This window comes from Macaca fascicularis, chromosome 14 (assembly GCF_037993035.2).
Source record: "Macaca fascicularis isolate 582-1 chromosome 14, T2T-MFA8v1.1".
NCBI classification, from domain to species: domain Eukaryota; kingdom Metazoa; phylum Chordata; class Mammalia; order Primates; family Cercopithecidae; genus Macaca; species Macaca fascicularis.
The window spans coordinates 9822809-9838837 of record NC_088388.1 but is presented as its reverse complement, the minus strand read 5'-3'; the positions used below and the strand labels follow the sequence as shown (position 1 = coordinate 9838837).

At 56.6% G+C, this 16029-nt stretch overlaps 1 protein-coding gene across 4 annotated transcripts; it reads left to right on the top strand.

Moving 5' to 3' along the window:
* Window positions 1-34: 34 nt before the first annotated feature.
* On the top strand, window positions 35-15754 carry SLC22A11 (solute carrier family 22 member 11). Of its 4 annotated transcripts, none has more exons than XM_045372039.3 (10): window positions 35-785; window positions 3512-3615; window positions 6316-6470; window positions 6572-6740; window positions 8561-8681; window positions 9472-9587; window positions 11837-12051; window positions 12903-13011; window positions 13888-14094; window positions 15219-15754. In XM_045372039.3, the coding sequence occupies exons 1-10, from the start codon at window positions 393-395 to the stop codon at window positions 15280-15282; spliced, it is 1653 nt and encodes a 550-aa protein (XP_045227974.1). In that variant the 5' UTR covers window positions 35-392; the 3' UTR covers window positions 15283-15754. The 4 variants fall into 4 exon arrangements, with proteins under 4 accessions (XP_045227974.1, XP_045227975.2, XP_073869431.1 ...); XM_045372040.3 differs by having other exon boundaries at window positions 13845-14094; XM_074013329.1 differs by lacking the exon at window positions 35-785 and adding an exon at window positions 893-1111.
* Window positions 15755-16029: the final 275 nt, after the last annotated feature.

Here is a 16029-nt window from a genome sequence, read left to right as displayed (position 1 = left end):
TTTTTTTAATAGAATCTGCCTGACTTTCACTTTTGGTGCTGGAGAACTCGGAAGGTGGCTCAGCCCTCTGGTCCACACTTGGTGGGCAGCTCGGATGCCCCAGGCAGCCCGAGTAGAGTGAGCTTAGTCCCGTTACCCCCTCCGCAGAGCGCTGGGGCATCCGCAGTCACTCCTGGAAACAAGAGAAGGAGGAATTTCCCGGAGGCATCACAGGGCTTCCTGGGACCGACTCAACTGGTTATTGGACAGTGCTCCTATTGGACAGTGCTCCACCCTCAACCCAGCCGAGGGGTAGGAGGGCAGAAGGTCCTGGTGGCCCTGGATCTTGTGGCTGTAACCAGTTCCAAACAGCAGTTAGGTCAGCTGTCCGCTCAGCCGAGGCAGCTCCGTTCATGGCATTCTCAAAGCTCTTGGAGCAAGCCGGAGGCATGGGCCTCTTCCAGACCCTGCAGGTCCTCACCTTCATCCTCCCCTGCCTCGTGATACCTTCCCAGATGCTCCTGGAGAACTTCTCAGCCGCTGTCCCAGGCCACCGATGCTGGACACACATGCTGGACAACGGCTCTGCAGTTCCCGCAAACATGACTCTCAAGGCCCTTCTGACCATCTCCATCCCGCCAGGCCCCAACTGGGAGCCCCACCAATGCCGCCGCTTCCGCCAGCCACAGTGGCAGCTCTTGGACCCCAATGCCACGGCCACCAGCTGGAGTGAGGCCGACACGGAGCCGTGTGTGGACGGCTGGGTCTATGACCGCAGCGTCTTCACCTCCACCATCGTGGCCAAGGTAGGGCCTCCCCCAGAGCCACTCGAGTGGAGGTCAGAGTCATGGATCAGGTTGGTTGGACTCCAAGGTCCAGTCCTGGGAGGGACCCGCCTCCTCAGGCCCTGCTCACTCTCGAGCCTCTCAGCCCCTCGTCAGCCACACACAGGGGAGTGGGCGGCAGGGATCAGTCTACAGATGGGGCCAGCCCAGGCTCCTGGAAGTGCGGGGTCACCTGGACGGGCGCCTCTGAATGCTGGCACCTGGACATTCGCCAGCCTCGTCTGGTCCCGGCCCTGCTGACCCATCAGCCATGACCCCAGGCAACTCAGCTGCAGGGGAAGTCAGGGGTAAGGGGGGATCTGGCTGAACTGACCCAACAGGCTTCTTGCTGAGACAGGCCAGGGTGACCAGACATCACCCTAGAGGTGGGTGGAGGATGAGGAACCTGATCGGATATCGAGGCTGGAGTCAGAGGGGATTCTTGCTAAACTGATTCAGCAGGGTCCTTTGCTAAAACTGGATTTTATGAGGAAGCGCCCAGATGGGACCAGGAGAAGGTTCAGGAACCTGACTAAAGTTTAGCCAAGCAAAGACTTCTGGTCACCCCACGCCCATTTCCTGATTGGTGATGATGGGCCAGATTCGGATCAGGGCTCCGGTTCCAAGATGAGCAGGGAGCCTTCGAGAAGCATCCATTCCACTGGTGACTTCACTCAGTTGACATCTAAACCCCTCCTAGCAGCAAAGCCAGCCCTTGCGCTGCACCTGCGAAGTGGCAAACACATTTCCAATGGGTCTCTGCTGCCACAACCTCGCCACAGTCTTGTGGGATGGATCCTATGACAGTCCCCATTTAATAACAGAGAAAAGGAAAACACAGAGAGGTTAAGGGGCTGTCCCAGGCTTCACAACTACAGTGTCCTGGAGCCTGATTCAATCCCGGCAGTCTGCATGGGGGACAAAAGCAAGGTTTCGAGGGGCGAGGAGGGGCAGCCTCCTTCAGGCAGATGGTTGGGGATGGCCTCTCCAAAGAGGCAACATTGACACTGAGACTTGGATGGTGAGGGGAGGAATCGGTGAAGGTCAGGAGCCCCACAGAGCAAAGGTCGTGCATAGAAGCATGTCTGGGATTTGAAGGAGCTGAACAAGGCCCAGTGCATCTGGGCACAGGTGCTGAGGGGCCAGAAGCAGGTGCGGGGGCATGCTCTGGAAGTGAGATTTTCTTTCTCTTTTTTTTTTTTTTTCTGAGACAGAGTCTCATTCTCTCACCCAAGCTGGAGTGCAGTGGCGCAAACATGACTGACTGCAGCCTCTAACTCCCAGCCTCCAATGATCCTCATGGCTTGGCCTCCCCAGTAGCTAGGACTATAGGTGCATACTACCATGCCCAGCTAATTTTTTTTTTTTTTTTTTTTTGACACTGAATCTTGTTGTATTGTCCAGGCTGGAGTGCAGTGGCGCAATCTCAGCTCACTGCAACCTCCGCCTCCCAGGTCCAAGCGATTCTCCAGCCTCAGCCTCCCGAGTAGCTGGGATTACAGGCATGCACAACCACTCCCGGCTAATTTTTGTATTTTTAGTAGAGAAGGGGTTTCACTGTGTTGGTCAGGCTTGTCCTGAACTCCTGACCTCTGGTGATCCACCCACCTCGGCCTCTCAAAGTGCTGAGATTACAGGCATGAGCCACCACGCCTGGCGTAATTTTTAAAATTTTTAGTAGATACGAGGTCTGACTACATGGCCCAGACTGGTCTCGAATTCCTGAGCTGAAAGGATCCTCCAGCCCCGGCATTCCAAAGTGCTGGGATTACAGGCATGAGCCATTGTGCCTGGAATTTTCTTTTAAATGCAAAGAACCTCATCATCATCATCCTCATTGGAGGGTTTGGAGCATGGAAGTGATTTGGTCTGACTTGCATTTTCAAGAGGTCACTTTGCATGGTGGACAAGCTCTGTGAGGGCATGGGGGACCCGCTGGAGGCTACTGCAGCTGCCCAGGTGGGAGGGGAAAGAGAGAGGTGGGGGAGCTGTCGGGCCTCAGTGGAGGACGGGCTTGGGGACCGGTGTGAGGTGTTCAGGCAAAGGATGATGGGCCCTGGGCTGGAGCCACTGTAAAAATCCCAGCGAACTGTGCCAAGCTCTCTCTAGTCACCCTCACTGCTGATGAGAGGACCAGGTCATGGCTCCGTCTCTAGAGGAGACGATAGCCCAGCAGAGGCAGTGGCTCTGCCACATCCACCTGCCCAGCACTCAGTACAGGTGGAAGCCGAACCTGTCATATCACCCCTGCCAGCCATTCCCTGCCCCTGCCTCCCACTGCCCACCTTGCCTGCCACCTCACTGCCCACCCCTGCCAGGTACTGCCAGACACAGCCACACATTGCCTGCCACACTTCTTTTTACCCAGAAATTGTTCATTTTCATACCACTTCTGCCCCTTCAAGGCCCGGCTGCCCATTAGAGTCTGTCCTCTGCGTGAGGGGCCACCAGGCCCCGTGGAGAGGCTGCCACACGGCTGGCGGACACAGAGGCAGGCCGCACTCTGTCCTGCAGCTGGGCTTCCCGTGGGGGTTGTAGCCCCATGGTCAGCAGGTCCCTTCTACCTCTGTGACCTGGCACTGGGAGTCCAGGGACCCTAGTGTGGGTGGCTAGCCCCAAGGGCTCAGGCTGGCCAGGTGTTCTTCGGCCACACCCAGCCCCACGATTCCACACCCCCCGAGCTGAGCCACTGCACCCTCCTCTTGCAGTGGGACCTGGTGTGCAGCTCCCAGGGCTTGAAGCCCCTGAGCCAGTCCATCTTCATGTCTGGAATCCTGGTGGGCTCCTTTATCTGGGGCCTCGTCTCCTATCGGTGAGTGCCTCCGCTCCTCCCAGCTCCCAGCTCCCTCAAAACAGAGTTGAAGACTATGGGGCAGAAGGTTCAGAAATGTCAGGCGAGCACCCCATCCCCCCCTCCATCTCCCTCCTGCCTCCTCTGTTTCTTCCCTCCCCTGGCCATCCCCACCAACCCACAGACTGTTCCGGGTCCCCACCTCAGCAAGTCCCCCCAGACCCTGGCCTGGTTCCCCTCACAGGGAGGTCACCCCAGACCATCTCCCACTGCCCCCATTCCCTCTTCCATACTCCAGCCAGATGGTCATAGGCCTCCTCCATGTGGCCGTGCTTGGACCCTGTGCCTCAGAGCTATCCTGGCTCCCCATCCTCCTCTCCTCTGTCCTTTGTCCCCCAGTCTCAAAGCCTTTCCAGAAGCCTCACGTGGGCCAAACACTGGCCAGGTGCAAGGGACACCCCCAGCAGAGATGGGGGAAGGGGCGGTAGGGAGGCTGGGAGACAAGTGCCTGCTCTTCCCCAGCTTGGAGCCAAGCAGGGCTCAGGACACAGGTGAGTAAGTTAGGCCACCTTGGAACGTGGGGGGGCTAGGGAACAGGGCACAGGTGATGGGCACGCCGGGGCCGGCCGGCAGGACTGGATATGTCTCATACCAGGTGACACTGAACCCAGGCCTGCTGGCGGGAAGAAGCGTTTTCTGTGACATACTTTCTTCTCTTGGCTTCCAGAACATCCTCACTGCTGGTTTTCCTTCCACCTCCCAGGAAGCTGTTCCCCTTCCCCCTCCTCCTGCTCCCCCTCCTCCCTCTCTTCCTGTTGTGGGAGCTGAGCTGCTGATTCCTCGCCACCCCGCTCACTCCCCCAGCAGCCTCCATCAGAGGACATGGACCCTCGACCCATGGGCCCCTCTGCACCTGCGCTGTCCCCGGCCTCCCTTCCTCACCCCACACTCTCCTGGCTCTTCCTCCAGGACACACTCAGGCCAAGCCCCTCCCTGCCACAGCATCCCCTTGCCTGAGCCACCATCTCCTCCCACCAGGCAGGCTGCAACCCCTCGCAGGTGTCCTCTACAGTGGCCGTCCACGCTGCCACAGCACTGAGTGACTTTGCAAAATCTTGGAGGTCGATAAAAGCTGGCCGGAAGTCCTCCAGGGGCCCCACTGCACTGAGGACAGTCCCTTTCTGCCCACCCCCTGCCCTGCGCTGGGCTTCCTCCCACCCCCAGCTCCACCAGCCTCCTCCTGGAACTCCCTGCACCCCTGCAGAGCGCCTCAGTGACTGTGCTTCACCCAGAAGCTCCTGCCCATGCTGCCTGGTGCCCACACACAGGCCACAGCTCAATGCTCTTCCTTGGGGAGGCCCTCCCAGGCCGCGGATCCAGAGACTCCTGCCCAGCCCCAGGCATGACTATCCCAGCCCCTCCTTGCTTCCCTCATCACCGTGCCTGGCTCTGACCATGACTGGCTGGCTTAAGTCTTGTTTATTGTCCATGTCCCCACAAGCACACAGGAACCCAGGGACTGTGCCCCAGAGCCCAGCTCAGCACCGTGGCAGACATGCAGTCAGTCATTATTTTAGGAATGGAGGACTGCCTTCCCGCTCCCTCCTGCCACCACCCTACTGGCTCTGGGGTCTGACTACCTGGGTCTGAATCCCAGTCTTACCACACCCAGTCTTGTTCTACAAGGTAGGTCTCTTCCCTTCTCTGGGCCTCAGTTTCCCCCCAGCAGTGGGGCCTCGAACCCGCCCACGCAGTTGTCGTGAGGATGAAGCGAGTGTCCTTGCTCCTGGATGCTGCTCAGACAGGCATGGCCAAGGTCCACCTCGCATCTCCGTTCTGAGCAGCACGGGCTTGAGTGGCACTAAATGCAGTCTCCGGTTCAGGCTCAGCCAGCCTGGAGGCCACTGCGGCCCAGGACACTTGGGCAGGGCCGAGGGCTCTGCATCGCCCCATGAGCACCCCTTTCACAGCGCACAGATGAGAGCAGTGCCTTGCAAAGTCTCAGCCTCCTCACTCCCCAGCCCCTTGCCCAGTGTCTTGATTCTCATAGCAGCCCTGTGAGGCATGTCCTTATGGATGCCCTTGTGTTACAGATGGGGAAACTGAGGCTCAGAGATGTTGAGTCACATGCTCAGGGTCACCCAGGAAGGACAGAGCTGGGGCTCAAACCCAGGCATCTGATGCCCAAACCTGTGTTCTTTTTTATTTATTTATTAGAGACAGAGGTTCACTCTGTTGTCCAGCCTGCAGTGCAGAGGCGTGATGATAGCTCACTGCAGCCTTGAACTCCTGGGCTCAAGCCATCCTCCCTCCTCAGCCTCCCAAGTAGCTGGGACCACAGACGCCTGGCTAATTTTTTAAATTTATTTAGTAGAGACTGAGGTCTCACTATGTTGGCCAGGCTGGTCCTGAACTCCTGGCCTAAAGTGATCCTCCAGCCTCAGTCTCCCAAAGTGCTGGGATTACAGGCATGAACCACTGTGCCCGGCCCCAAACCCCATGTTCTTAAACATTGAGACCGAACTGCACCCTCCCGTGGCAAGGTACTGCCACTTTTATAACAAAAACACTCTGAGTGTACCCCTAAAAGTTCCAAGAAAGATGAGCCTCCTGCAGGAGACCCCCTGGCGTTGTCGAACTCCCAGAAGGCAAGTGCCTGACCACATATCCACGTCCTCAGGGGCCCCTCTCCAGGCCCCGTGTGCTTCTCTCCTTTGACAGGTTTGGGCGGAAGCCGATGCTGAGCTGGTGCTGCCTGCAGTTGGCCGTGGCGGGCACCAGCACCATCTTTGCCCCAACACTTGTCATCTACTGCGGCCTGCGGTTCGTGGCCGCTTTTGGGATGGCCGGCATCCTTCTGAGTTCACTAACACTGAGTGAGTGCCCAGCTCTGCTGCCATGGGGGCGGGGGTGGCAGGAGAGCATGGGGCTCAGGCCGCCGCATGAGGCCTCACCTGCACGTGTCTGCGTCCTGCAGTGGTGGAGTGGACCATGACCAGCAGGAGGGCAGCCACCATGACGGTGGTGGGATGTGCCTTCAGCGCAGGCCAGGCGGCACTGGGTGGCCTGGCATTTGCCCTGCGGGACTGGAGGACCCTCCAGCTGGCAGCATCAGTGCCCTTTTTTGCCATCTCCCTGATATCCTGGTCAGTATGATGTGGGACCTTTTCCTTAGGAGACCCAGGGTGGGAGGGCGTCCCTTCACTTTCACTTCTCTGGCTGGCAGGAGGTCCAGAACCATGCAGTGCCACAGAAGGGCCGTGGCGTGAGCAGGGCCCTCGCTGGGGAGGGACGTTGGAGATTGGCAGTCCTAGGCTGAGTGTTGCAGCCCAAGGTCTGTGGCTTCCATCCAGCCCAGACAGGCCAAGATGGACTGGTACAGCATTGGTTCAAATGGTAATCTAAAAAATATATTTGTAACTAGTTGCTAACATTTAAAAATCAGAAGATTTTTAAAACAAACAAAAGCAGTATTTTTACCTTCTTTGGAAAAACTGGAAGATCCAGGGGAACTGGGCCAAAGTTCGGGCACAGTGGAAGCGGCCGCTCTCCCAGTCCCTCAGGCCCCACCGCCACCGTCCCCTGGGCTGAGGCTGTGGGCATCGTCCTTCCCCAACGCTTGCACAGCCCCCACCCACCAGCTTCACTCCTTCACATACAGTGCGGACCAACATTGGATATGAAAATAGATCGTTGTCACTACAGTTTTAGGGGCTGCAAAAATCCGTGACGTCTGGAGATTCCTCCACGGATTGGCACTGAGGAAGGAGACAGATAGGTGCAGAGGGTCTTAGGTGCTAGGGACACACAGGTGAACAAAACAGGCAAAACCCAGGGGCCCCATGGAGCTTACGTTTCATACACAGATCAATAAGTGAAGAGGAAGGCCATCTCTTACAATAATTAGGCCATCCCTGCCACACTGATCAGGTGTGTACCGGATGCTTACTAACATATCTTCTAATAAGGAAGATGATGCCATTACCGCCATTTTCAAATGAAGGACCGAGACCTAGAAAGGTTAGTCAGTCACCCAGGGTCACACACAGCCGGTGAATGTCAGAGGCAGGATTTGAACCCAGGCAGGCTAACTCTTCACCACTACGTCAAACTGCCTCCGGAAGTCCTTCTTAGCTTCCCTGCAAACAGGGCTGAGAGCCGGTGGGCTGGGCAGATCCCGTCCCTTCCACCAGCAAAATGCTTCTGGCCCATCTGCCCCTGAGGTTGGGGAGAAACAGACTGGTTTTATAAAATCACCTGGTTCTGCCTGAGAATGTTTTAAATGTGCTTTAAAAAATAAATAAATAAATAAAACAGGCCAGGTGTGGTGGCTCACGCCTGTAATCCCAGCACTTTGGAGGCTGAGGCGGGCAGATCACGAGGTCAGGAGATCGAGCCATCCTGGCTAACACAGTCTCTACTAAAAATATTAAAAAATTAGCCATGGTGGTGCATGCCTGTAGTCCCAGCTACTTGGGAGGCTGAGGCAGGAGAATCACTTGAACCTGGGAGGCGGAGGTTGCAGTGAGCCAAGATTGCGCCACTGCACTCCAGCCTGGGTGACAGAGCGAGACTCCATTTCCAAAACAAAAAACAAAAAACAAAAAAAAACAGTACTAAGTGACCTTTCTATCCTAGAAATTGCCCCAGAATCACTGGTGAAGCAGCCAACTCTAGGGACACCCATGCCCAGGCCACCTGTGCCCTGGCTGTGTGGGCAGGCCCCAATAGCCAGGTGAGCCACCTCCATCTGGGCCGGTGGGAAGGTGGGCCGCCAGGCACTGGGACTCAGCTTTATTCTGAAACCATCGGGGACTGCCAGGCTCCTGGCTGGACAGCAGCAGCAGAGAAGCATCTGCCTACTCGTCACTCATCTCAGCTGAAGGGTCTATGCCACTGCACCTTTCCACCCCGCCCCGGGGGAGAGCCCAGCGTGCACCCCAGCTACACACCTGCCTCCTTACAGGTGGCTGCCAGAATCCGCCCGGTGGCTGATTATTAAGGGCAAACCAGACCAAGCGCTTCAGGAGCTCAGAAAGGTGGCCAGGATAAATGGCCACAAGGAGGCCAAGAACTTGACCATAGAGGTGAGATGCTGCTGTCTGTGAGACTTGACCTGGGACAAGACGTGCACTGATGGATCGTCCATGTGGCCTCCAACATCAGCACCACCCACTCCAGCACCACCTCCACCAGCACCACCACCAGCATCTCCACAGACACCACCAACACCTCCATCACCACCTCCACACAGACACCACCACCACCACTAATCCCAATACCCTCCCCAACAGCACCACCACCGTCCACACCCACCATCACCTTCACCGCCATCACTCCATCACCACCAGCACCACCAATACCATCACTAACCCCACAGCCACCATCTCTGCAAAACATCTCCACCACCGTCACCACCATCGTCACCATCCGTAACAGCACTGTCATTATCAACAGCGCCCACACCGTCACCTCCATCCCCCACCACCTCCACCCGCACGTGGCACACACCCACCTCACGGGGCTTCTCGATGTGTCTGGGGAAACAGAATGTGCTTATTTGAAGGTAGCTGTTTTCAGGAAGCAGGTGCTGCCAGAGATTAGAGTGAAGATGGGGCGGGAGGATCAAGGAAGACTTCCAGAAGGAGGCAAGCTAGAGCTGAGAGGACCAGGGCTGAGTCAAACCTGCAGAAGAGCCAGGGCCTGGAGAGAACTTTTTCTGCTCCATCCCTGCCCCTCCCCTAGAGATCCGGCTTCCAGAGGCTGAGGCGCAGGACAGGCTCCCCGTCACTCTGGCCACTTGGACAGTTCTCTGGCACAGGGGATGGGGCGGGGCCATTGCCCTACCATTCACAGTACCCCCATTCTCCCCGGAAGGTGCTGATGTCCAGCATGGAGGAGGAGGCAGCCGCTGCAAAGGAGCCGCGGTCGGTGCTGGACCTGTTCTGCGTGCCCGTGCTCCGCTGGAGGAGCTGCGCCATGCTGGTGGTGAAGTACGCCGTCCTGGCGTCCCTCCCCAAGGCAGGGCTGGGATAGGCAGGAGGCAGGGTGTCTGGGGGAAACAGCACCCGCAGGCCTCAAGGGGGTGCATTTCTGTCTGGGACAGGACGCAGGCAGCCCCAGGAGGCAGGAGTCCTGGCAGACCCCAGAGAGGGACTGTGCACTGGTGGGGTCTGGAGGCGGCCATCTGCAGGAAGCTAGAGGGAAAGGCTGGGGGTCCCAAGGTCCCAGGGAGGTCCCAAGACAGAGGCAGAGTCAAGGTCCCTAAAGCCAGGGGACCAGCCGTGGCCGAGGAGTACCACTGTTTGTCAGCATTAGAGACTTACCACTTTCCTAGAGAGTATGGCCATGCTCCTAGAGGGTGAACCCGCATTCACTGACCCCTCCACGCAACCCCACGTCACTGATGGGGAACGGGGATCCCAGAGGGGTAAGCAACAAGCCCAAGATGATAGAGCCTGCATTGGAACCGGGCTGCGCTAGCACTTGGCTTACTGGTACTGTCACCGCCAGGGCCCGCACCACCAGACCCTGGCCCACCCCAGGACCCAAGGTCATCTAGGCCCAGGAAAAGGCCCTTAAAACAAATTCAGTTCCGCTGACATCCGAAAGAGCATATTAAAAAGCAAGGACCAGTCAGGCGTGGTGCTCAAGCCTGTAATCCCTCACTTTGGGAGGCTGAGGCAGAAGGATTGCTTGAGCCCAGGAGTTCAAGACCAGCCTGGGTAACATAGTGAGACCCTCTTACCTCTACTGAAAATAAAAAAGTGAGGCAGGAGGATCACTGGAGCCCAGGAGACAGAGGCTGCACTGAGCTGAGATTGTGCTACTGCACTCCAGCCTGGACGACAGAGCAAAGAAAAAAACCGTAGGACCAGGTTTGACTGGGACTTTTATCTTAAAATAAAACTAAAGCTTAGGAAAACGTTTCTTTTATGCTATATTTAACCACATGTGGGTTATGATGGCAAATATTTCCTAATCTTAGAACAAAGATAGATCAAATGCCTTTTTTTAAAAACTTCCATTATTTTCTGATAAATCAGAAGAAGTGCTCTTGCTGCAAACACCCGGGACCTGTTTAAAAAAAAGAAAAGAAAACCTTCCAGGATTCCTCAGGGGCCGGCTCTGCAACCTTTGTTATTCAAATCAGAGGCTTTGAAGCGGGTGACCTTGTGGGTTTTCTTGTCTTGACTTGTTAACCCAGTTGTTATCTGTCCAAGGCTCCAGCGTCGGCCGCTTTTGAGCATCAGCCAAGTGACTCTCACGTCACTCACATAAACTTCATGAAACGCTGCGGCTTGTGCATGAATCGCGATTTTACTCTGCCGTGGTTGGGTTGGTGTTGTCCAATGTTTATTGGGTGATGCAATCAGGTGACCCCTAAGGGGAGGGCTGGGAGGAGTGTCTGGGTTGAGCAGGGAGGGGCACAGATTTTAAACTTGGCGGAGAAGAATTTTACCTTGCAGCCACTTGTGGATCCAAATCCGGTCTCCAAACCATGAGAATTTAAATACTGTAAATTCAGCTACTCGTGAGCCGGTGGGTAGGGGAGTGGGCAGAAAGCAGACCCTGAGATGGAGAAGAGAAGGGAAGGGGAGATGCAGCCATAGCCTGGGCCCGGCCCAGCCCCTGGGAGCATGGGAGCTGGGGCCCTTCTAGGTGGTCCCTCTGCCCTGTGAAGCAGTCACAGGCTGCTCACCCCAGAGGAGGGGCAGCACTCCCAGGGGCTGGGGGACAGGCTTTCCATCCTGAATGCGGTCTGGGCAGTGCAGTCCAGGGTCTCCCGAAAGGCCCCGTCCTGCCATGATTCCCATCTTCCAAAACAAAGGAACTGGCACGGTGTGATTGGTTATTGGAATCAAAGTCAGAGAGGGCTAGGCCGGAAGTGAGGGGCAGCTCAGAGACCCCCAAGGGCAGGCTTGGTCCCAGCCTGAAGAGGGCCGAGTCTCCCAGCCAGGGAGCCAGAGAGGCGATGCCCCAGTCTATCACTGCCCCTGACCCAAAGCCCGTATGTGAAGGGATGGGGGCACCACCCTGCCTGCCCTTTTCTGGAAGAGCCTGAGCCTGGGGTTGTGTCCTGAGTTTAGCAGGCTTCTGGGACGGCTGGCCGAGACAAGCCCGGGATTGTCCTCCGGGGTAGGCCGTGTCTTTCCAGGCAGCTCCTGGTGGGAGGTGCTGTTGCGGTTGGGGCTCCCTCTCCCCGGCAGGGCCGGGACCTGACTTCCAGCCTTGCCTGCAGCTTCTCTCTAATGATCTCCTACTACGGGCTGGTCTTCGACCTGCAGAGCCTGGGCCGTGACATCTTCCTCCTCCAGGCCCTCTTCGGGGCTGTGGACTTCCTGGGCCGGGCCACCACTGCCCTCTTGCTCAGTTTCCTTGGCCGCCGCACCATCCAGGCAGGTTCCCAGGTCATGGCTGGCCTCGCCATTCTGGCCAACATGCTGGTGCCGCAAGGTGAGGTGGGAGGCCTGGGTGGTGGGACAGGGCCCTGCTTCCCCGCCCACCCTACTGCTCTCAGCGTGGGGCCACATCCCCTCCCTGGCCCCGGGAGCTGCCTCCCTGTCTTCTTTCTGAATGAGGGAGGCTGCGAGGACCTGGAATCCCTCTCCATGTCTCCTTTTATTGCTCAGGGTGGGAGACTGGGGGAAAAAGACAGGGCCGCACGTCCTGTGGTGGCAGCAGAGCTGGAAGGAAGGCAGGAGGGTGCCTTGCGGCTGGCAGGGGAAGGCCTGAGTGAGGATGGAGGCGGCCGGGGCCCTGCAGGCTGCAGCGAGAGCCCAAGTTCTGAGCAGCTGCAAGGAAACTGGCAACGGCGAGCCCCTCCCAGCAGTTCAGGTGCCTGCTGGGAACAACACACTGGGGAGGCCAGGCCTGCAGCCAAAAGGTGGCCCAGACCTCCGCCTCCAGGCAGGGCTTCTGCCTTCCCCACACAGGCAGGCTTGGGGGCAGCAGGGAAGCTGCTACGGGCTGGGCCTGGCGCTCTCTCCTTCACAGCAAGAGGCACCTCGGGACCCTAGGAGCTGCGGGGGGCAGGCTTTGAGTGCAGCCTCCACAGCCGGCCAGGCTCAGCCACCCCAGACCTGGCTGGGTTTCTGCCTGTGCCCCTCGGGCCCACCTGCCGTGATATCACATCCTGTGCTCCGTCCCCCAACCCCAGCCCAGGGCAGCCCCGCACCAAGCCATCAGGGCTGGGGACTTGTAGGGAGCCCAGGGGCCCCTCTGCTCCAGGCTGGCTGGCCACACACTGACTAGCCCCTGGGGACCCTCCGGGGCAAACCCCGCTCTCGCTCCCTTCCTGTACCCAGATTTGCAGACCCTGCGTGTGGTCTTTGCTGTGCTGGGAAAGGGATGTTTTGGGATAAGCCTGACCTGCCTCTCCATCTACAAGGCTGAACTCTTCCCAACGCCATTGCGGTAAGCTGGGCTGCAGGCCATGCCCCAGGGCCAGCAGAGCCATCCTGGGAGGGCAGTGGGGAGGGTAAACAAGGGCCTGGTAGTCGGGGAAACGCAGCCAGGGCCGCTCAGGGCCCCCCCAGGACAGCTCGTCCCCACAGAGAGTCTCGGCCCAGACGGAAGCACTACAGCAGAGCCCTGGGGACATCTGGGCCTGTGTTTTCACACCGTTTTGAACCACAGAGTCATCTGTCCAGGTGGAATCTTACAAGAACCCTGATAAGGAGACCAAGAGCTGCCCTGGTCGCAGTGGGGACCGTCAACTCATTTCCCACCACTCCTTCCCTGCCCCAAGAGAGCCCCAAGTCACCTCCTTGGAGCCCAAGGGCATCACAAAACACAGATGGAAAACCGGTGGTCTAGAGTCTAGGCCACCCCCACATTTGATATTTGGGTAAACAGGCTCGGGGTGAAGGGCTGACTCAGCAGAAGGGTAGGACTGGACTCCAGTTCTCCAGACTTTTAGCCCAATGTTCTTTCCACCACTCACTCATTTGTCCATTTTTAAATTTGTTGTTTGGACAAGCATTTATTGGTTTTGTTGATATCATATGGAAAGCCTGAGTTGGGAGCTCAGTGGCCTAGCAGGAGCATGGAGAAGCCCTTAAGTTGCCCAAGAGCAGGGAAAATGAGGTGGACCCTGTAGATTTCCCCTGAAACACTAGATGTGAAAATCTGGGTAGGCTCCATGGAGGAGGTGGCATTAGAGGAGGCTTTGAGGAGAGCAATTCTCTCAGCCCAGCTTTCCTTCCCCTGGCATCCATGGGCCCAACCAACCTGTCCTCCTGCCACAGGGCCAGCTATAACAGGGATCTGGGCCCTCCCCTTCACCCACAGGATGACAGCAGATGGCATTCTGCATTCGGTGGGCCGACTGGGGGCTATGATGGGTCCCCTGATCCTGATGAGCCGCCAAGCCCTGCCCCTGCTGCCTCCTCTCCTCTATGGTGTTATCTCCATTGCTTCCAGCCTGGTTGTGCTGTTCTTCCTCCCGGAGACCCAGGGACTTCCGCTCCCTGACACTATCCAGGACCTGGAGAGCCAGTGAGTGACCTGTGACCCCTGGGCATAGGGCTGGGCTTCCTCCTGGGCCAAGATGGAGACAGGCCTGGGCCGCCCAGGGCAAAGGCTCAAGAATATCAAAGCCTGTGTTTCTGAAACCATTTAATCTTTCCAACAATCCTGCAGAAAAGTACTATTACTATCCCCATACTATTACTAGAGTCAGAGAGAAAAGTGACTTATCCAAAGTCTCATGGGTAGAAGGTGATCATACCTCATGCAGGAAAATGTAACAGTTGAAAGCCCAGGCTTGGCAGCCAGATTGCCTGGGCCCACGTTCCCCACCTGCCTGGGCAAGTGACTTAACCTCTCTCAGCAAAACTGACAAAGGAAGATACAGATAGTCTCAAGTGTCCTAGTGAAATTTTCCCACAAAGAATTTCAGGCCCAGACAGATCAACAAGTGAGTTTTTTCAAACCCTCAGAGAACAGATTGTGCCATCTCACATCCGTTCTTTGAGAGGGAGAGATGAGGGAGCACTCCCTAGCTGCATTTTATAGCCAGAACCACTTCTGTGGGCTTTAGCCTCTTCCTTTGTAAAATGGTGTTTTTTAAAAAAAACCAAACAAACAAAACCCAGCCTGGCTCACAGAGCTGTTTTCTGGTTTAAGGGAATTATTATTTTAAAGCGCCTGGGAAAATGCCAGGCTTGCAGCAAGCGCTCTGGACATGTGGTTGTTGTGACCTGGGTGAGTGTTCACGGGGCCTCAATTCTGCTGGTGACTGAGGTCACAATGATAGTAATAATACTGAGCTCTTATTGTTTTATGTCACCTTATTTAATCAATGCAACAACCACATGAGGTGCTATTACTGTCCAATTTCTTTGCCAAGGAAACTGAGATGCAGCAGGGTTATATAACTTGCCTAAGGACACCTGTGGAGACCCGGAGAAGATGGGACTTCATTTTTTCTTTAATTTAATTGATTTTTGTTGTGTTCCTACTATGTTTCAGGCACTGTCCCATGCTTAGGACACAGAAAGGAGTAAAAGCCTAATACCATAGAGTTTACCCCCCAATAAGACTTGACTGTCATTCTGCCCCAAGCCCCAAGTGCATACCCACTTCATCACATAGCACTGCTTTTCTTTGGATTATTCTAGGAAATCAACAGCAGCCCAGGGCAATCGGCAAGAGGCTGTCACTGTGGAAAGTACCTCGCTCTAGAAATTGTGCCTGCATGGAGCCCCTTTAGTCAAAGACTCCTGGGAAAGGAGTTGCCACTTCTCCAATCAGAGGGTGGAGGCGAGCTGGGCGAACTCGAGGGCCTGGCATGGCAGAGGCCAGGCATCCGCAGCTGAGTGGACACCATGGCCATCTGCTGTGGCTGAAGGCAGCTTTCACAGCTCACTCCTCTTCTCCCTGCCCCACCTTACCCCAGCCCTACAGGAGCCTGTGCAGGCGGCTATGCCCAACCAATAACAAGATGGTTCCCCTCCCTTTCCCTGCCAGGCTCATGTCTTTACACCTTCACTCAGCCACGCCAACCAGAGACTAGGTTCCAATCTCACCCCACCACATACAGAGCCCTCATCTGTGAAAAGAGAATGATCATGTGACCCACCCCCAGGGCAGGTATCAGGGTGAACTGATCTTAGCACCGGCCAAATAAATGGAACTTGCTGAGAGAGCTGCCAGATACAGGTGACAAGGTTGCACACTGGCCCAAGGCATGTGGCCAAGGAGGCATGTGGGGTCTGAAACTCAGCCCCGGCTACACTGGCCCCACTATCTACCCTAGCAAAGGCTGTGTCCACTCCAAGAAAAGAGCTGTTTTAATCACTTTCATTTGCCCATCAGTGAGGGAGGGCTTCCAGCCCTGTGGTTACAAAGATGGCCAAACACATCACCAAACACCAGACAGGAGGCTGGCAGCAGGTTGCCACACACATGTGCTCAGAGCCCACAAAGATG